General features: G+C 34.9%; 1 protein-coding gene across 1 annotated transcript; it reads right to left on the bottom strand.

Annotated features, from left to right (window-relative positions):
• Nucleotides 1-2,828: 2,828 nt before the first annotated feature.
• HOXD4 (homeobox D4) lies at nt 2,829-6,239 on the bottom strand. The gene is made up of 2 exons (XM_053471370.1): nt 4,761-6,239; nt 2,829-4,423 (listed from the first exon to the last, which is right to left on the bottom strand). The coding sequence occupies exons 1-2, from the start codon at nt 5,158-5,160 to the stop codon at nt 4,122-4,124; spliced, it is 702 nt and encodes a 233-aa protein (XP_053327345.1). The 5' UTR covers nt 5,161-6,239; the 3' UTR covers nt 2,829-4,121.
• Between the last annotated feature and the right edge of the window lie 15,473 nt (nt 6,240-21,712).

Genomic DNA, 21,712 nt, shown 5'->3' with positions numbered 1-21,712 from the left:
AGATTGCTCCAAATGGTTGGGATAAACGGTTGTGTCCAGCAGAAAATTATCCATTTTAAGGGTAAAAGTAATGACTATCGCTGAGTTAAAAGCACACTCGGATATCATTATGTGTTTGTTAACGCTTGCCTTGGGTAAAATTTCAACTCCATTTTAAAGCCATTCTATTATGACGCAAGATAAAATTTACGACCCAAGCTTGAAAAGAAGTCCAGGGCCTATTCTCCCTGTTTTAAGAATAGGAGGGCAGATGCTTTGACAGTCAGTATTGTTCTTAAGAAAACCAAAAGGATCCAGTGATTCTGAGCCATTTCAGCCTTCATACAAACATCAGTAAATTCTTTCAATTCCCTGTACTACACATGCTTATTCCCAAGCACAAGCCATGGACAGTTGCATACATCATCCTAATTTTCTTATAAAACCTAAGCATTCTGAAACAAAGGTCACTAAATCAGCCTATGCCAACTTCTGACTACCGAAAGAAGGAAGCAAAGGGTCATATTTATCAAATATATGACAGCTAGGTTTCTATAAGATATATTTCCAAGAAATAGGAAAAGAAGACATACCTACCAAGAGGTCTCTTTCTCTTCTGCTATCAAAGAGAGAGTAGGAGTGTAGAGTATAGAGACTGCTCTCTTTGTATATAATATTCTTGGGATCTCTTCAGTTTTCAAGTCTGATAGAGTCCTTTGCTTGGCAAATTAATGACGACGCTGTGTTTCTTAAGGGACGTGCCGAATTAATTATTTCGTGGATCACGTGGGTCAGGACTTGAAGAAACCTATTCTTGGCATCTTCCATCCACTTTGATATTGAACATGTTAGGAACATTTCTAAAGCACCCTGCGCAGTCTCTGTGTTTACAAAATCAATGGTAAGCCCCACAAGATGGCTGGAAAGCTCTGAGGTTGTGCATTGAAAAATCCTGATTTACTGTACTGTACAGTGGAGCTGTTTGCTATTGACTCAGCCTTCCCTTCATTCTTTTCTTAACGACTAGTGGTGATATAATACATAGAATTTTATTGATGTATTGTTAGTAAGAGAGGAGGAGCTTTTGGACAACATAGAGCTATTTCTGCCTCACACAATATATAGAGAGAATCCAAATTCCAACCTAAGTGATGATGCTACTATATGTGCTAGGTAATTCACAAGATCCTGGAAAAATGGATGCAAATATCATATTGCTTGGGAGCACTGAGGATCGGTGTTTACCTGGAGCCATAAACCTCGGCTTATGGTATTGCCTGGTATTAAGAGGATGAACAATAATACAACATTATAAAAATAGCATTCTAATATTAATGCCCCACCCCCTCTAATAAGCCAAAACAAGGAAACGAGCTACACATTGTTTTCATTCATTTTGCCAAGAGTCGATATAAATTCATGTTTCATTATAATTAAACTCTCCCACTATGTAAACACCTTGATGACTTCTATTCATTTTAGGATGAAAGTGAAAGCTAATATTTCATGTAATTATGAATTATTCAAATCACATTTGCAGAAACAGGTAAGGAGCTACATGGACCTTGTTGTGTTTGTTTTCGCAATGATACAATGGTGTTTGTATCAATGATACAAACAGAATACAAGAAACACTATTAATTGCTAGATTCACCTACCTTTGGTGACGTTTACAAGACAATCAGAGTATGCAATGTGTATGGATAGATACATATCCAGCTATCTGTCTGTCTATTGATAAAGACATAAATGAATACGCAGATGTACATATGACACGGCTGCATAAAAACACATGCATATAAATCTAAGATTTCCTTTTTCATTCGATATGTATCCTCACAGCCAAAATTGGCTGGTTCTGTAATATACTGTAGCAGCGGTAATGGTTCACATGGAACTAGAATAGGTGATGGTGCTTTGAGTCTGTTTACCCTATATGTATCACAATGTTTCCATTTCTACACACAGCACAAAATATTGGTTCAGAGAATTATCTAAGCTTGCTTACATATATTTATTCAGGGGGAAAATGGATTTCAATCCTTAATGTTCTTTAATGTTAACATTAAATACACTTGGTTCTGTAATATTAATTTAAGCATCATTGTGGTTCTGCCTCTGTCCACCAATGTAATAAAGACTGAGCACTTAACCCTTTTTGGACCACAGGGTTATGCAACGAGGACCCTGGCACTCAAGGGGTTAATCACCCCAATTTTAAAACTTGTACAATGAAGGCTTTAACAAATACTAAATCTAAAGGCCCTTATGTCCTAAAATAAGGGAGGTAAGATCTAAGGGGTCAAGGGTTTAGAGGTCAACACTCCCGGCTGAAATACAGCTAATCGAACAGAAAATGTGTCCTCTAGATGAACCTGTTTCAGTGCTTTGGCCGAACTTCAGTAAAATACCTTTTTTCAACTTCTCAACATGAAGGCTTTTTACAAAAAGACATCTTCACTTGGTATGAACTGTGCTTTTTGTCATGGGCACAATGCTGAAAATAATACATAGAGCTTTAATATCGGGACATGAGGGTAGTCTAATGCTGCAGTGTGGGAATACTAAACCATCACAAAAAAAGAACAAAAGAACCCGAGGTTTTACATTTAATCAACAAAAGAATTAGTAATTTCTTATCTTAAAAGTAAGAAGTCAGTAAACTATTCTCATGAGAGAAAAACCTTCCAAGCATCCCTATGTGTGACCTTTTCTTGTAGTGATATTGTTACGTTTCAGTGGAAAAGAGGTAAGATAACGTGACACCAATGAACAAATTGCAGCATCCTAGGCGATTATTTTCACCAATATTTGTGCAAATACAGAAAACAGCCAAACAAAAAATAACATTTTTTTAAGAAGAAAGTACCCTTTTTATTTTGATAAATTGCATTCAAGAAAAACAGGTTACATGTTTCAACAATAAAAATAAAATGCATTTCCCGTCAATTTTCCTATTGCTTGGAGCTGGGAACATACGAATGCAGTTTTTTTCATTAAAGTTATGTGACAAATTTATACGAAATTGCTATGACTAAAATGCATTTCGTTTGTTTAGAAGATAAATAATTTTCAGCTGCTTCAAGGATGTTTTTCCCTTTCAAATTGGAAGACTTAACCTACAATAATGCTACATTCAGTCATTTAAGAAATTTAAGAATGTGATAAATGTGAGAACATGTCTTTTTCAAAGCCTACTACGAAAATGAACACCCTGCTTTTCTTAATTTTCTTCTGTGAACGTTTCATAAAATAACACACATTTTTTCTTTGTTAAACCCGACCAAAAAGCACGTTAGCTACCTCCCCCACACTCCAACAAAAATTAAGTACAGATATACAAAACTATTTATTAACCATTAATCTAATGGTATCTAATTCTAAATTAGGGGCATGTCATAAATAGTTGCCATTAAAACTGTAGTGCTATTTATTTTTGTTAATTTTCCAACAATAAGGTGGAAGAAAAATACACAGCAATATTTTCAGTTTCTTCCTTAATATTTGGCTTTGGATTGATTGTTTTTATTTGTTAGATTTCATTTTAAATAAATACCTGAATGCACTTTTTAATTAAAAATAACCCGTTTATTATAAAATAAAAATGTTTAGAAAAATTTGGTATAATGTGATTAACACGAGATTTGAAAAAAAAAGAGTGAAACAACAAAATCAGAGGAGGGGATACGCATATGGTCCCCACATTTACGTTTTAAGAACTCACTAACTTGCTCTGTTTCCTTGTTAACCCAATACTGCTCTGTGCAATAAAACGAAAAATACATACTGGTTTGGAATTACCTAAGGCATTTTTCCACAGACCTAAGACAGATCTTCATCGGTGAAATTGAATTAAACGATTTGTGTCCCAAAATGTTCTATTTTCTGATGCATTCAGGGGGAATTCTTGAAATCATGTATTTACTCTCGTAAGTGAATGAGAGTAAGAATTGTGCCATTGAGCGATATAGTCCAATATTGGTGTGAAGGTCCATGAAAAACACCGTACCTATGGAATGACGTGACAGTCCGGGGGCTTTAGACAGCTATACCTTGCAGGCATTGCTTCAACCCTGTCTATTTGTCTATAATACAGTCCATAATGGAAGAATAAAAAGAAAAAATATATAATATGTTTTTCTCTATAAAGAGGTCAAGTCAGTGTGATGCTCCTTGGAAATAGTTTGTATGTGTTGAGATGACCCAGATGACGATTTTCCTTTTGTATTGGGCAGTTTATGGTCTTTCTTCCACTTCATTCTCCTGTTTTGAAACCAAATTTTGATTTGGCGCTCGGAAAGGCACAGAGTATGCGCTATTTCTATCCTGCGACGTCTGGTCAGATACCTGTTAAAATGAAATTCTTTTTCAAGTTCCAGGACTTGCTGCCTGGTATAAGCTGTCCTGGATCGCTTTGGTTCCCCTCCGGTATAATTCGGATTGACTGTGAAATAATACAAATCAAAATTTTTATTAAACCTTACCCTTTACTTATATCCCAATGTGTGTATAAAATAGATTGGACTCATACATCCAACTCTACATACTTTATGTGAATATTAAGATAATCTACTCACCCCCTTTGAAGATTTACTTTTCCTACTGCACACACACACACACAAAAAGAAAACAAAACCACATGGCCAACGGCCTATTCCCCCAACCATAAAAATTTATGATGAGTGTAATGACTTCCTTGGTTTAAAAGCCCATAAATATTTTTTTTCAGCAACTTCCTCACATCCCAGTATGGACTGATTTACAAGAAAGTTGTTGCTTACCTGAATTGACGTGCACTTTTTTCATCCAGGGGTACACTACAGCTGGCTGTTTAGTCAGACTCCCATTTTTGGGGTGCTGCTGTTGGTTGCAGGGTCTGGTGGTGGAGATCGGTGCTGTGCATTGGTCATCAGTGGAAGGGTATGGATTCTGATGGCCGGTTTGCTCCTGCACATGACCCCGGGGCTGCAATGCAGAGCCCTGTGCATGGCTACAGCTGAAGGATTCTTCAGGGTAGTTTGGCCGGGGATAGATCCCCTGATGCTGATACTCAGAGCCCTGCGTGGAACTGTAAAAATCTGAGCCCTGGTCTGCTAGGTAGCTATTCTGTAAATATTCCTCGCAGGGAGGAAATTTAGGATCCACGTACTTTGAGTTCACCATAAACGAACTCATGGCCATTAATTTCTGAGGATAGAAAATACTAATTTTTCTGCTGTTGTCTTTTTTCTGCCTCCATAAAGCCCTCCTACTTGCTGTCAACTGAATAAAGTTAGTCAGTCATGTGACCTAGGCGGCCAATCAGCGGCCAGAAACTTTATCACTGGGTTTAATTGTACCTCATAATTTTCACAAAATAACAAAATAATATTGATTTAATTGGATCATTGCGAACATGTTCCCTGCCCCCATTCCCTTATTAATTACACATCTTCATGTGTTGATATAAACCTGATTTCATTCTAACTATATGAAAATCATGCATTTAAACATGAATTACTTTTAAGGTTTTTATGCCATTCCTATTCTGTTTTTTTTTTAATTTCTTTATTAGCAGAAATTTATTTTTTTCGATGCAAAGCAAGCCATTTTAAATCCAACGTAAAGAAAATAAATCTAATTCTGCCAATAGAGCATCAGAAGAGTCTTAATACAATAGATCTGTCTTGGCTTTGTCTTTCAGAGGTCATCCAAAAGTTACCAGAATCCAGTCAGGTTGAAAAAAAAACAGGCAATCAGTAACCTCTGGTTTACTTTTCGCATGGTTAAATGGGAAAAAAGTCCATGGTGTCGTAAAACAACCATGTAAACCCATAGCATGCAACAAAGCCAAATTATTTTATTTTCCTGTTTTCCTTTTTTTAAAAATGTATGTTGCAATTAAGATATCTAATGTTTGTGCTGAATAAAGAATCTGAAGATTTCATTGTAAAATTGTGTACTAGGTACGTTGACATACTTATATATATATATTCTGACTTAATTGAAACATTTATAGAAACACGTGATACTGCAATGGAACCCAATTCATTTAAAACAATTCAATACATTAATGGTACCAGTATTTATTAAAGCAGGGACACATAATATAAATCTGATATAACAACCTAAAATCAGGTGACACAAATTATATTACTCATATGGAAAATGATCACTATCAATGGTTTCTATATATCCCTGTATATAATAACAGATGATCAAGCCCGCCAAGGAGAACTTCACTACAGAATGTCCTATTTTGATGAAATCGAAGCTTTTGCATCGACTATATATTCCCCTAGAATCGAATCTGTGACTGTGTAAATACCACACAAATTCGGTTCTACAGGGTACATATAGACAACGTGATACTATAATCCTTTTACTCTTTATACCAATAGCATGGAAATGACTATAGAGATGAAAGTCCATGCAAAGGCAGGTATACCTGACTATAAAATAAACACCTTTTCCTTCAAGGATAAAAAATCAAGTTAAAACAACTTTACACACATTTGAGCGGATAGTGATCACCAATAAAGGAACATTTCAATAATAACAATTCAAATACATTACACCTTTACATATAGGTCTTTTTGGTGTTTTTGTTTATTCACAAATCACTCGTTAACTTCCAATAACTATTTTTTTTAAACAAGCAAAGCTGATTATCATCAAATTATTATTATTATTATTATTATTATTATTAAAAGATAGCAATAAAATCCGTATAAATATTATTAATGTTCTACAACCACTACATCCCATATGTAAGCTTCAATGGTCACAAGGTCTCCTTCCCTTTGCGTTAAACATAAGTATTTTTATGATACCATTAAATAATAATAATGTTATTACATGATACCTGCTGATTCCATGCACATCTTTACAGGCATAGTTATAATTTGCATAGTATTCCTCTGTGTTTCATTTTATTGCTCACAAAGGTCACAATAAACGCTCTTCTACCATATTATGATCAAAACGAGAACCAAGACATTTTACAACACCACAGAGTAATAAAAACGATATTACATGGTACATATCAACATTATATACACATTTATTGCAGCTGAATAAATATTAGTTTACGTGTTCTAATTATTTGTAAAGCTAATATACAATAGTTTGGCGTCCACAATACGGTAATACATTCAAACTATCCCATTCCCCAATGATGTAGTTGTAGCAGTAGTAATAATGATAATAATAATAAAATAACATGATACATTCGTGCATTTCATATACACTTCCTATAATGATAATTTCTGATTTCACTTTCAGTATACTTCAAAAATATAGAAATCAATCACCGTTCTACCACATTATATGATCTATATAACTCCACTCGATCAACATAAATATTTCTAACTATATATATAAATATATATATAATGCTGGAAGGTTAGTTACTACCTTGTACTACACACGGATCCAAGTTCTTCTTACAAAACCAATCCTAGGACTATATCCAGAAATTAGTGTGGTAGCGTTTATGGTGAAGGCCAGGGCAAGAGGTCATTTGAAATCATTTGCAAACATATCACTAAGTTTCATTATTTTAGTTGGACAGTCACACAGAGGAGTACAAAAGTTCACGAATTGTTCCTGACCTGGGAGCTGGGCTGCTGCTTTTGCTGTTGGAATGAGTCTATTTAGCACAAGTCACAAAGATCATCTTTCCCGTTTTTCCGCTCTTAAAATATCAGTATTCTCGCATCTCCCTTTAAGGTAAGTGTTATTTCAGAACCAGAAGAAGGTTCAGTTTAGTACATTTTGTACTATTAGTACATTTTGTACTATTGTTATAAATGCTTTCAATTGATATTTTAATGCTTAACTTAAAAAAGATACAATTATTGTATATTATTGTTTTACTGATGTTTTACTAATATATATCAATGATGCACAAAATTGAATTTCTGCATATAAAACGTTTTGTTTAAATGTGCATCTTTAAATAAAATTGAAATTAAACATAACGCTATTTGTACACTCTTCAAATAAATATAAAATAATTTATTTAAAATGTTCTTTGAAAGTACCATCAATAATAATCATTACATTTTGCAATGTTTAGGAAATGTTTCTTTAAGAAAATACAATCTAAGTGAATATTTTTTTGTTCGCATTTTCATATTTGTTAGACACTGTGACCTGCATTTCACCTTCTCCTAAGACTTGCTCAGACAGGTCAAAGCCACAGAGTTATTGATGAACAAAAGTGTTAAATATTCACCTCCTGCCCAACTGCTCCTACAAACGCTTTTGATCTTTCCTTTTATTTGTAGCTTAGTTTAAAGCATATACTCGATGTTTTGTGGCATATAAAAAATAATGCTGTTAACAATAAAGGACAATATATCTGAATGTCTGATTTTTTAGAAATGCAAGATGAGCTGGTAATCACCCTCAGATGGAAATGCAAGGTGTAATATTCTTGATGTGTTCCAATGCCATCTTGATTTAAACTAACATGACAATGCAAGAGAGATTATATGAAAATTATGAAATATAACTCAAGCTATCGAACATACGGTTTTATTATTAGAAAGATAAGAAAATGTGGATAATTTTAGTGTTGGGATATTAATGTACAAGTATACACCATAAAGCCAAAAAAACCCAAAATCAAGTCCATATATGGAGTAGGTCATTAAATTATCTTATAGTCACCATTATTGGTTTGCATGACTACTTCCTGTTTCCTCATAAATACAAAACAAAATAGTTGCCTTAATATAAACATTTCATGCAGAATAAAAAAAACCCGAAAGGCAAAAAATTATTGTTTGGTGTTCTCCAAAGTATACAAAAAATGTTAAATTAATACTGTAAATTTGGAGCCAGTGTCTTCAGTGTTACAACAGAGTAACATCATAACCCAACATCCATACACCTTTAAACACAATAAAGAAGTGTAGCACCATATATAGTTCTTACTCTGGGAGGCGCTATACAATGTAACAGATCTGAAGACGTTTAGTTACGCTAAAGAGACGGTGACTCAAGAATCTACCGATTTGGAAACCAGCCAAAAACAATTCCAAGGTCCGAATTGCAATATTCTTACTTGTACGACTTCAAACTACACATGAACTAATTTACCAATTTAATACGCTTCCTCCATAATTACACAGCATGAAAACCATATTTAACAGCAATTCATTTAGCTACTATCTAGCTGTAAGTATATATATATAGAGAGAGAGAGATAGAGAGAGAGATACATATATATATATATATCTATATATATATATATAGATATATATATATCTACATGTTAATATATATATATATATATATATATATAGATATATATATATAGTACAATAAATAGAAAGATATGTTTTCTGGCACACATTTACAAATGACAGCAGCAAATAGTATTTATCTTCTAAATTGCGACATGGAACGTTATTTACAAACAATTAGATTTGACAGGCAACGTGTTTAACAAACACTATAGAATAAAAAAACAACCAAGCAATACTTACTGCAGGTGTCCAGCCATTGTAAGTAACCTGTTGCAATAAAAATAAACCATTATTTTGTGCCTCAAGACATTTCAAATGCACATGGTAATTTCGTCATTAAACTCTGCCAAGTACTTCAGAAAAGTTGAATTTGTTTAATGTTGGCTGGGCCCGCTTTATTAATATACACATTACACAATATACACAGAATATACACACAGAAAGGGAAAATAATCCCCATGGAAAATATCCAAATATAATTTGTACAATATGCTAGCACTCAACTTTACTGCAAGATCTTATTCGCAAAGAGAGTTTTGAAATATAATTGTCATATAATTGTCTCCTAATTAGATTTTATGGTAAACGTAAAATACACAAAGTGAGTACATTTTTCCTTATAAATCATGTATTGTAACTGGCTTAAATTCCTAGCCCTGTCCTAAAAAAATATATCTTGTATTTGATTGTATGGAAAATAACTTACTTTATGTATCTCTTCTCCTAAAGCAGATCCTGCAGATAGAAAACCCTCAGTGCTAAGAGATCCAAGCAGAATGATCCTTAGTAACACGTCTCTTATTACTACATTCAGGAACAAAACGCATCTGCACTTGTACGCTCTTAAACTAATTTATGGTGGGAATTATATTTTAGCTTGTCAACTCTCAAGCCATAAAACAAAGTTTATTGGAATCACGTGTTCCAGCCCAGCCACTCAGGACTCATCTCTCTAGAACCATAAATAACCATCAGCTTTTAAACTTCTATTCACTTGATTGTGATTCCCAGAAGCCTCGAATAGTAAAATAAAGAAGGAAAAAAAGCTATAGTAAAGCTGAAACTTCTGTTTCAATGCTTTATTTTCTGGAACTGGCCATATTGAGCGATGAACGTGGTTTATCTTTTTTTAATATGATATTTATGATTAAGGCTTTCAAATACATATGTAAATGTCATCACTCAATCTCATGCAGCAACTACATATATATAGCTTTGAGATCTGTAAAATAATATTCGTTTTAATTTTAGAATGATCTTCTCACCCCTAAATATGAATTATAAAAAGTTTCGTGATGATGAAGACATTGTCGAAAGGACCTAAGGACACAAGGACGTGAATCACGTGGAATGAGTTGTGTTTGTCCTGCAAGTATTGTTTTCTCCAATTTACGAGCGACCAAACAGTTTACAACTGTAAGCTATGGAAGTGAGAATGTCTTTTAACTTTGAAAAAAAAAAGACAAAAGGTGCCACCTCTCACTTTGGAAACGTTAAAGTTATAAAACCATAAAACTTAATGGTGTGAATGAGCTTGTTTGGGGACTCCATGAAAAAATAATAATAAAAAGAATTTAGAGGGTTTGTGTGAGAAAGGAAACAATCTACATACTTGTTAGAGAAAAAAATCACATGCTGAGTAAAACGTATCAGATAGGGAAGAAAAACAACTTATATTTAAAAGTAAATCATTTATGATATACTTGGAATATATTTCCTGTGTAATTAAGTAATGCTGCAATTTTTAAAGTAAAGGTTATTTATTAAGTGTATCTAGTACTATTTCTTTGCTAATTAAATGTATTTGACAGATGAAACACACACAACACATTAGTTTCTTTTAGACTTAAAAACCAAGAACGTGCTTTGTGGTTGTTTTTGAGCCTAATGGTCAAGTTCATAATACCAAATTCTGTGACTGCTAATATAATAGCAAACAAAGCAGGTGTTTTATTTTTGTGATCATTGTTCACAATGACATATCTAGTAATCTATCCTAAATATGTGTATGCCTCTATGACTGCAGTATGCGATGTTAACTCATCCTATACAAATCATCCTATCATATTTTTCCTTGATAGATACAAAGCTTGCCTAGCTGGTTTGAACGACATTGAGTTAAAGATAATAAATTAGCCGAGATCACGTGGTTTAGATTCCCTCTCAGGTTAACCAAAGGGCACTTCACTCAGTAGCAGGTCTCAGAATAGGAGAGACTTGTCCAACAGCGCCTTCCAATGGAGATAGAATGAAATCGCACTTGACATAAAAAAAACTTGAGAACAGGGTTCAACCATACACATGGTTCCCTTATTCGAGAGGTGATGGCAGCTTCCAGAGTTATGCAAAAAAGCAGCATCTTCACATAAATCTTCACATAACCTTTAATGGTACAATATTTGTGAATCTGCGATGTTTTTTATGTTCTCCATTTATCAGTGGGATGATGACCCCCTCAAAGCTTACTAATATAATGTGGATTAGCTATTAGTATTGCAGAAGCTAGTTGCGCTCTAGTCTGATGCAATTGAACTCCATACTTGCTATTTCAATTCCTGTGAAATAAATATGGATTCTTTTTTAATGATATGGCACAGAAAGTTGTACTTTGTTACTATGGTTCTAAGAAATACATTATTTAGTCTTAATTTATATCAGGGAAATCCAACTAGAGCGTGTACCAAAACATCAGTTTTACATAGGCCAGGAGTATATGATTCTAAATAATAATAATAATAATAATAATAATAATAATAATAATACTGCTCTGGCTACTTTGCATATTATCTCAAATGATGATTATTATTATTATTATTATTATTATTATTATTATTATTATTATTATATTTTAGCTGTTACTTGTGAAATAATTCAGTTGATTATACTGGAATATTTCCTTTTTCCCACACAGCTCCGTGAATAATAAGCTGTATCCCAATTTACCAAAATTATTTTAACTAAGGATGAATTGAATAATGTAACATCATGTGGAATCCCCCAAACCTGATTCTACACCTCCAATTTTAGACATTTTGATTTTCATTAGTGTCAATTTAAGTAGTGCTAGATTATCCTATGCAAATAATACCGAAAATATACAAATCTTGCTTGGAAAGGTGATAAATCAATGAAATTTGGCATAATCTTGTACAAAATCATAGTAATGTAAAGAGCAAATGTAACAAATAGTTATTAATGTATTTTTATGTTATGAATAATTAACTAATTGATAGAGCATCTTGGTGACTTTCGGGCAACCTCTTTACTGGAAGGGTTTCATAAGGCTATATAATCTGTTTCTGACCCTTTATATTATCTTATTCTGTGGTGATTAATTTGTTCAGTGTAAACACACATTGTGTTTCATCACCCTCCATGAAAACAGTAGGGAGCAACATGGTCTATGATGAGCTCATTGGAACTCCACTTCCTGGTCATGGTTCTCCTGGAAAAAAAGTACCTGCCAGCAGGAAACTTTCCACAATCATTTATAAATTTCCATGACACACATACTCCATAGACCAGGAAACGGTATAGGTTATCAGGGAATCCAAATTCCATTACTTACATTTATAGGTTGTGACGAAATACCAATCAAGTATGATTTAAAAAAACCATCATGGTACAGAAGCTTTAGCATGGAAGAATGGAAATGATTTTATCAGGTCGCGGTCCTGCAGATTATGGTATAGTTTTATCTAGCATAGATTCCTGCTTTTCCTACTTGTAATTGGTAGCAACGTTTTCATTTACTATTTTTGGTGGTCTTGATAGAAAGTAATGTTCTCATGACTAATGTAGAAGCCATATATTCCTTACTTCGTTCATAATCAAAGAGTTAAGGACTTCATTTGTAGCTACCATTAGAAAGTGGTGGGGTGTTTTCCTTGCAGAATTTGAGTTCTACAACTAAAGTAAGACTATTCCTTGCAGATGTCTCTTGACACCAGCGCAGGGTATTGTGCAGGGTATTTGTGCATGGTACATGAATTCAGGGTTACTTTCTTGGACTCCTAATAAAATGTTCCTTAAAGGATGGGTTTATGATTTAATGTAATACCCACGCCTAACTGCTGCAGACACACAAGCTTGCTAATCAGGAAATTGGGGGGTTTAGGGAGAAATAAAAATGAGAAACAACCTGAAAACAACATACTTTTTTATTGGTTGCTCCTTGACGATGACACATCATACAAACTCTCTGGAAACCAACAACATATATAGGATGTAGGATGTTATCTCCTACGGTAGTATTGGTAATCGGCTATGTGTTGAAACTGCCCCCCCCCAGTTACTAACTAGGGCCCGGGCATGCTATGCTTTGATGCTTTGATACTGCAGCACCAGATCTGCCGATGGACTGGCAGGTTGGGTGAGGCATTTTCCTGGTGTGCCATGTGGCCAGTCTGGGTCTGACATGCACAGAAATTTCGTTTTGAGTCTATATGTTCACTTGTACTTTCCCATTGAAATAGTGGTAGGAAAGTGCTGCTTACATCTAGCCCAAAGGATGACTCCATTTATGGTTCATAAATAAAATATTAAAAACACATTTTTTGTTTTGACTTTACATTTAGTATAGTTGGTCCTGTAAAGGACACACTTAATAAAAGTGAATTCAGGGAAAACCCATAAAGAAGCACACATGAAATCCTGTAAGGATGAAAATGCTGCCGGAAAGTGTTTAACAGGTTAGACAACCTGGTGGCTGTATGCAGAAATGCACTTCAGGTAGTGGACCAAAATCTTCCAGTCAAAGCAGTCCAAGAGGCAATCGCCCCTTGCCACCTTGGCAGCCATTTCCTGGTCATTGGTTGTCTGTATTAACAAGGACTACTGGCAGCATTTTCACTGTGACCAGATTCTTATGGGTTTTCTTTATTATCTTTTTTGGTGATATTTGTTAGACACAGTAAAAATGAAGCAGATGCTTGCCACATAAGTTCTGGTATGCTATCTTACTGGACCATAAGGATGACTCCCCCAGGATAAAATTTTAATATGCTATTTTATTTAAAAAGGGCCCTGTTAATTAAATACAATGTATTCCTCTTCCTCTTTGCAACAGTGGTTTCCTGTCAGTCATTTATGAAGGGTGTCTTATTCTAAATAAGTTGGTGTAATACTACAAATATCAACATCTATGTAATTATAGTGTTGGCCCTGTTCCATTGTCTCTACGTTGGGCTGTTTTAAAAATAAAAGCTGATGTTTGCTATAAATAGTCATCATTTGCTGTTAATATAACAATATACAGAAGGAAAACCTATATATGGAACATCTGATGTTTACCCAAACCGATTATATGTCCACCAACCACATAACATTTTGATAATATCAACAAGTGGGAATGATGCCGTATAATGAATAAAGAGTAGAATGTTCCCAGAAAAAGACAAACATAAACGTTGGTTTAACATGTCCAATACTGATGTCTTGAGAGATGAATATACACCAAACTGGCATCTTAGTATTTACTAAATAACAAAGGACAGAGGGTACTTATTTGTTTTGTTTGTGTATATTTTAAAATACCTATAATTAATTTTATTTTGCAATATCAGATCTACTGCTGAAGGGGCAGATCAGGTGAGTATCTTGATCCTTTGGCCAGCTGCCCATCGGGCATTTGCCTGGTGCGCCACATGCCTGGCCTAATCTTTTACCTGGTATGCCTATGGCAATCAAAGTCTAGAGTTACAATTTTGCTTTTCCACCCTCTCATTATTTACCTGTATCAACATAAAATCTTTATACACATGTTTGGATTTTTTTTAAGTAATAAATGCCCTCTTGGTGGCCCTGGGCACACTGTACATCTTTTAATATATTTGCACCTACCTCTACCTAAGCCTGAGCACAATTTTGGTGTTTTAAAATATTTGTTTGGTTTTGGAATTGGTGTAGTGGTGAAAAAAAGGGGAGGTTAAACATTTTTTGTTTATAAATTCATTAGAAGTTCTACAGTGGAAGGACAATTGTTAACAATACTCTCAATGTGTTTTTAGGGGTGTTTTTTTGTTACTTTTATGCTCTATTGATTAATAGCAATATAACATTTTAAGCATTTTAAACATAAGCAAGTAACTGGCAGGCAAGATATTATAAACATAGATTATTTTAACATAGGTTATGGTTATGGAAGCAATTATACCGCTTTTTTCTAGAGCTGCTTAATTGCATGCATGCGAGCGCATAATACACATACCTACATACACACAAACATACACAGACATGCACTACTCATGTGGCTACCTGCAGCTGGCTGTGGCATCCTCACAAATACTTTCCTTTTCATTACAAGCAGATATATGCAGCTTCCACTGCTAACCATAACATATGAATTAATAGGCGCTTCTTCCTGGCTGATGCTGCCAAATGTCTGGAAGTGAGATGCTCCCTCTGCCATCACTAATCATAATCCAGGAAAGGCATCTACAGGAAAGGCATCCAATGCACAAAATAAACCCTTATCAGGGCCACACATCACCCAGCAACACAACCATTATGTCCCTGCGATGCAATGGAGGTGACAAAAATGCAGCAAGTAAGTTGCAACTGGTGGCAACTTGCCATCAGGGATTGTGGCATCAATACTCGTTGTGCCCAATTGCTAATGTACCCTGGAAGTCTATCACCCATACACATGTACATACGTGAACTGACACATAGACTGCTAAACCAGCTAAACACATGTATGTTTGTTGACAGTGCTACACTCTAATCCATATCATTTATACTGAGACATACGCTGATTGTGGCACACCATAACTCTGATCTTACTCACTCAAACACTTACTCATGCTTTCTAACACTCTCACAATGCCTTCCTACCTTTCACATGTCCCTGTATCCTTTCCTGCATCTCATCTTCCTTTTTCTTCTTTGTCTTCTTCTTCCTCCTCTTGCTCTCCTCTTCTTCTTGTTCTGCCTTCCGGGTGCTGGGCACGACTTTACTGTATGAACAGGCCTCTGGCACCTTTGGGCCGTTTTTTGGGAGATCCATGTTCTACCCTACCAGCCCGCTCCCCCAGCAGTGGGCATTATAGTATACCGCTGGAGTGGCGCACACCCTGTCTGACTAGCTCTGCCCGTACAAGCAGTTAGTTCTGCACTTTAACAAAGCCACAGCCTCTGAAGAGGAAGAACTCTGGGTAGCCTACCCTTGAAAGTACCCATTTATATTAGGCCCTAGATATTAATATTCCCCACTCATCAATAAAAAGCTTTCTGTATATGTGTAAGTCCCTATATACTGAGCAAGGTATACTAAGCACTTACCCTGAAAATCAGGAAGATTCAAGTTTAAAATATGGGGCTCCTGGGAAGTATATTACTCCTGTCATGTTTTCAAGTGAGTTGTGTGCATTTAACATTCATTTAACGGTTTTGGTGGGATTACAAGATCTAAAATACTTCTGTTTACCTCAGTTTTGTGTCCAGGTAAACTTTAATGCATATATTAGCTGTGTGGTTCATTTGAATTATCATTTTGTCTGTTTTGTAAATGCATAAGAAGACTTTTATATGCAATTGTCTCTTTCCTTACCCCCAGCTAAATGTAGAACACATCTCTATACACATAATATACTAAACTCCAGTGGAAAGAACTCTCATTGATTTTAATGGGAGTACTTTCTCGCCGGCGACTGTTTCAAGCTGCCAATCTGTTGCAAGGAATCTTGGACCATGAAGGTGCAGGGCTGCAGCTACTGTGTCAGGTAAAAGTGCTAATAACAACCATTTGATTCATTTAGTCTGCTCATTATTTCTGCTTTAAACTGACTGCTCTGCAGCCATTGAGAAGAGTCAATAGGGACTACATAGCTAAACTTTATTAGTTAAATCCCAGAGCGAATCTATTCACTAAACCAAAAGTATCCATTGACTTGCAAGGCTAACTTAATAGGCCAACCTTGTTTTCTCTCAACAAACCAACTTCGAACTATAACTCTGACCCAAAAAGTTAGATTAATTTTTGTTAAGGTGACAGCTGGCAAGCTGTAAAATGTTGGGTCTTTCATTCAGGTTTGTTGGGTAGTGCTAAACACACTTGAGTTGGTCAAGTTAACTTGACTTTAAATAAAAACATGATTCATCAAACTTTAGTCAATAAACTTTAATTGTTGTATATCGTCAAATAAGAGCCAGATTCGCTCCAATATCTTAAACAGTATTTCCCTCATCCCTTGAGGGCTAAAAATGTGCAAGTTCAGCAATTCCTTTAAGGATTTTACCTGTACAGTACCTTTTTCTGGAATTCACTACCAATTCTGTCAGACTCCTTCCTACTTACTCTAATTTTAAACATTCAGATAAAGGAGTTATGGAGGTGGTTGTTCTGAATGTGTAATGCTCAGTTGCAGTAAATGGATGCATGTTATTTTCTGTAATATATAATTGACTAGTTGATGGATAGATTGACAGAAACATCAACACACCCAGGTGTGCTTACATACATTTCAAATAACATAAAAACACAGTATGTGCCATCTGATAAGAACCATTTTTCTTATTTAATCTCCCAAATATCTGAATACTTTCCTTCAGGCATGTAAAGCATGGCAGGCGTAAGTCTATCCCATGCATGCTTAAGCTCCTTCATCTTATAAACTTTGGCCCTCTGGCTTAAGACTGTGTCCTCTTGTTGTAGTAGTTTTTTCCTCTTTTAAATCTATTTATACTTATGTATTAAAATGTTTCTATCATATACCCCTGCCACGTTTTCCAGGCTATATATGTTAAGATAATGTAACCTTAACAGGAGGTAAGTGTTTTCCTGCAATACATGAACCCATTTAGTAGTCCTCTGAATTCTCTCCAAAGTATCTATATCTTTCTGGAGATATGGTCTCCAGTATTTTACACAATACTCCAAGTGACGTCTCACCAGTGTACAAGGAAAAAAGCACTTCTCTCTTTCTACCAAGCATTCTGTTAGCATTTTCTGCTGCTCTATTGTCATAAATCATGCTGCAATTCTTTGTGCCATCAGCAAAAAAGAAATACCTTACACCAAGATCTTCTGCAATATCATTAATAAAAATATTAAAGAGAATGAGTCCAAGTGCATATCCCTTGTTTACCCCGCTGTAAACAAGACCTTGCTCCAAATATACCCTATTGACTACAACCCTCTGTTGTCTTTCACTCAGGCACTGCCTAATCCATTCAACAATAGTGTGCTCCAAACTCAAAGATTGTAGTTTATTGATAAGTGGGAGAGTGTCAAAAGCCTTACTGAAATCTGGACAAGCAATATCATCACCAATGTTTTCTGGGACTGTTCTTGAATCGAGAATGCACACAACCCAATATAGTCAGCAATTCAATGTCTAGACTTCCATGACTGCTATGTAGCTAATAAAGGTTTCCAGTTACTTAAACCACAAAAAAACAGAACTCTATCTTTATCTTTCATCTATGTATCTATCTTTCTATCTATCTTTCTATCTAAGTCAATCTGTCTATCTATCAATCTAGAAGTACACAAAATATGAGACAGCACCCGCAATGTACACACAATATTGTAAATGGAGGCCATTTTCATTCAACCCACTTGAGAGTCTTCTGTGAATAAAGGGTTGTGATAACCCCTCATCTTTCTCAGCCAGGGCAGATTTGTGTGCCCAGCCATTTTCTAAAGTAGTTTATTGCTTATTGCACCTCATTGGCAATTTGCTTTTGTATCAGTGAAATGCTTCCTTTTCTTGCTGAACTTCCTCCATTTCCTCTGATCCTGCAGCAGCTGTGCATATTGCCGCAGTGCAGAGGGGCCCTGGGCTGTAAATACCTTCCCCAGCTGTCAGCAGAACTAGGTTGAAATACTTTCTTTGTTCTGGTGTCTTTCCTGCAGCTTAACAGCAGACACCTAACAACACATATTTCCAACCTTCATACACAAAGGTCTATATTTGAATGTGTGGATGTAGTTTTTATAGCACAATAAATACAAAGCAGAAATATGCTTGGTGTGTAGTAGACACATTGTATGATTATTATTATGACCTTCACAAACACAGTTCAGTATTATTGAAGGAATTGGTATGAAACAAGCATGTGCATAGCCAATTATCATAAGCTCTGCAAAACATGGCTGACTGAATAACCTGTGTACTGGAACTCCAAGGAAAATGCAATGTATTACCTAGTTTCCTGGTTAATTCTGCTTAATTCACATACATATGCCCACAACTATGCATACATACAAACATGTGAATGAATCAATGCTGTACATAGAGACAGAAACGGTGTGTATGTTTGCAGATATATTCATAAAATGTATTTTCCAAAACCAGTGAAAACACACATGCATTAATAAATAATAATAATCATTTCAAAGATTTGGGGGTTTTTCATTTGGGGAAAACAAACCATTGTATTAATGCAGTTGTTATGTATCTATTATGGATTACAGTTAACATGGCACCACCTGGTTACTTATATAATCCAGCTGTTGATTTTTCATCCATCCATATTCTTTAAAATCTAATTTCACTAAATATTTAGAACACTTTATAATGACATTGATTTATAAAGAACAGCTGTTGATCTGGAATCTATAGGAATGTCCCTAGAATTGTTTAAAATTCAGAGGTTTTTAAAGCGTTAACATATAGTGATTTTTCTATAGGCGGTCTGAGCTCCTATGTAAACAGTTCCTGGCAGCACTCACCTAACAGGCGGCTATATGAGAGTGAAAAATACATGGATCCATCATTTTAGTGAGCAAAACTAAAACACACTGCAATCATGCAGTTAACACAGTTATCCTCATTATTGTGTCAACCATGTTTGAAATAGCAGGTGTCATAATGACATATGCAAGTTCTAAGCGTAAGTATAGCTCAACCTGCAAAACATGTATAACATTTTATACCAATTGCTAATGCAAAAATACAGAAGTAAATGTATGGATCGTTACATACAGATCAACAAAATATCAGTTTATATTTTAATATAACGTCGACAGCCAGGCAGTTGCGGAATATTACAACTAACCAGTGCTTGGACTGAATAGTAATAATACTAATAATACTACTTAAAATATCTAAATATTTGTTTCACGTACATGTACAGTAAATGATTACATATTACTATTTTGGACGATGTTATTCAGCATTGAAAGGGTTCATTAACTCAAGGATCTGAAGAGCAATTTATATTGTATCCAATTTCTTTCTAGCCAATACTGATACAATTTTACCATAGGACCCCAAACAATATATTTCAAAAGGGTTAGTCGAGACATGCATCTAGTATCTTAGTCAATGAAACTGATATAAGTGTATATATTTTGTTCACGAAGATGGCTGCACAAATACTGCTGAAAGAACATGATCCACTTACGGTTGTTGTCCAGATTTAAGGTCGTACAGATGGGAGTCTAGCTGTAATCCAGTTGCCATTTTCGTGACAAAAAGTGTAGCGAAAATCATCAAAGAAATTCTAAAAAAAGGGTTTTTCCAGATATCCGTCTCCAGAACAGCACTTCCTCTAAGGGAGGAAGATTCAAACTGATCGGTTCAAGGAGATTGTGATTTCGCTATAGACAAGCAACAGGAACCTTGGACAAACACTTATAATAAAAATCTGTACTAGGTCTTAATACTAACTACACCTCATCGGAGACAAAGGTTACAAAAAGAAGGTTTGAGACTCTCTAAAGGCAGAATGCAAGCAAAAAATCGCCTGGAACTCAGTCAAAAGGCCATGAAAGATATCGCAGTCATCATGTGACCAGCAACAGCCAATGAAAAACACAAGGAGGTCATAAAAAGGTCTATTACCAAGTTGTAAATTTTCTTCAAACAAAAAAGGAATTTACTGCAATTCCTTGCGGATTTTGTACATATTGCCAACAAGCGCCATTTTCTTTTAGCTGTTTTAAGCCCATGTTATGTCTTTTTATAATTATAGAATACTGAAAGTAACATGTAGTCCATACCCCAGCAAATGATAGGAATTACCTTAGCCAACAGCAGCATTACACATGTTTGTTAAACTATTTATTTGCTATTTTTTATTCTTTTGCTTCAGTTTGGTTTTAGACCGAAAGATTACATTACTGGGTGGATATTAACGATATTTGGTAAATCGACTAGAGAAAAATAAATCCAATCACACTCCAAGTATTAAAAGCAGGTAAACCAAATATTGAAACAAAAATATTATACAAAAATAACATTCACTTATAATAATAATAAATAATTGTATTTATATGGAAAGCAATACCACTCTCGGCTAAATTGTACTGAGCATTGTTATATTACGCTAGACATGGGATGATATGGTTACGAATTCTGATTGCAGTAACAGAAAAGTTCGGAGATAAACTAAGTATGTGTGTATATACATAGATATAGATAGATATAGATATATCTATCTATATCTATCTATATCTATATATATATGTGTGTGTGTATTTGTGTGTGTGTATAGATAGATTTAGATATAGGTATATATGTATGTGTTTGTATATTTATGTACATACTTAT

The sequence above is a fragment of the Spea bombifrons genome, chromosome 7, assembly GCF_027358695.1.
Source record: "Spea bombifrons isolate aSpeBom1 chromosome 7, aSpeBom1.2.pri, whole genome shotgun sequence".
In the NCBI taxonomy this organism is placed as follows: Eukaryota; Metazoa; Chordata; class Amphibia; order Anura; family Pelobatidae; genus Spea; species Spea bombifrons.
Note: the sequence above shows the minus strand (reverse complement) of the source record. Positions and strands in the feature narration are given on the sequence as shown.

What these genes read in the sequence shown, in the direction of transcription:
- HOXD4 (XM_053471370.1), bottom strand. Translation starts at nt 5,160, where the DNA reads ATGGCCATGAGTTCGTTTATGGTGAACTCAAAGTACGTGGATCCTAAA. An exon ending in AAAAGTGCACGTCAATTCAG is followed by an intron (nt 4,424 to 4,760) that starts GTAAGCAACAAC and finishes ATTATTTCACAG; the next exon opens with TCAATCCGAATTATACCGGA.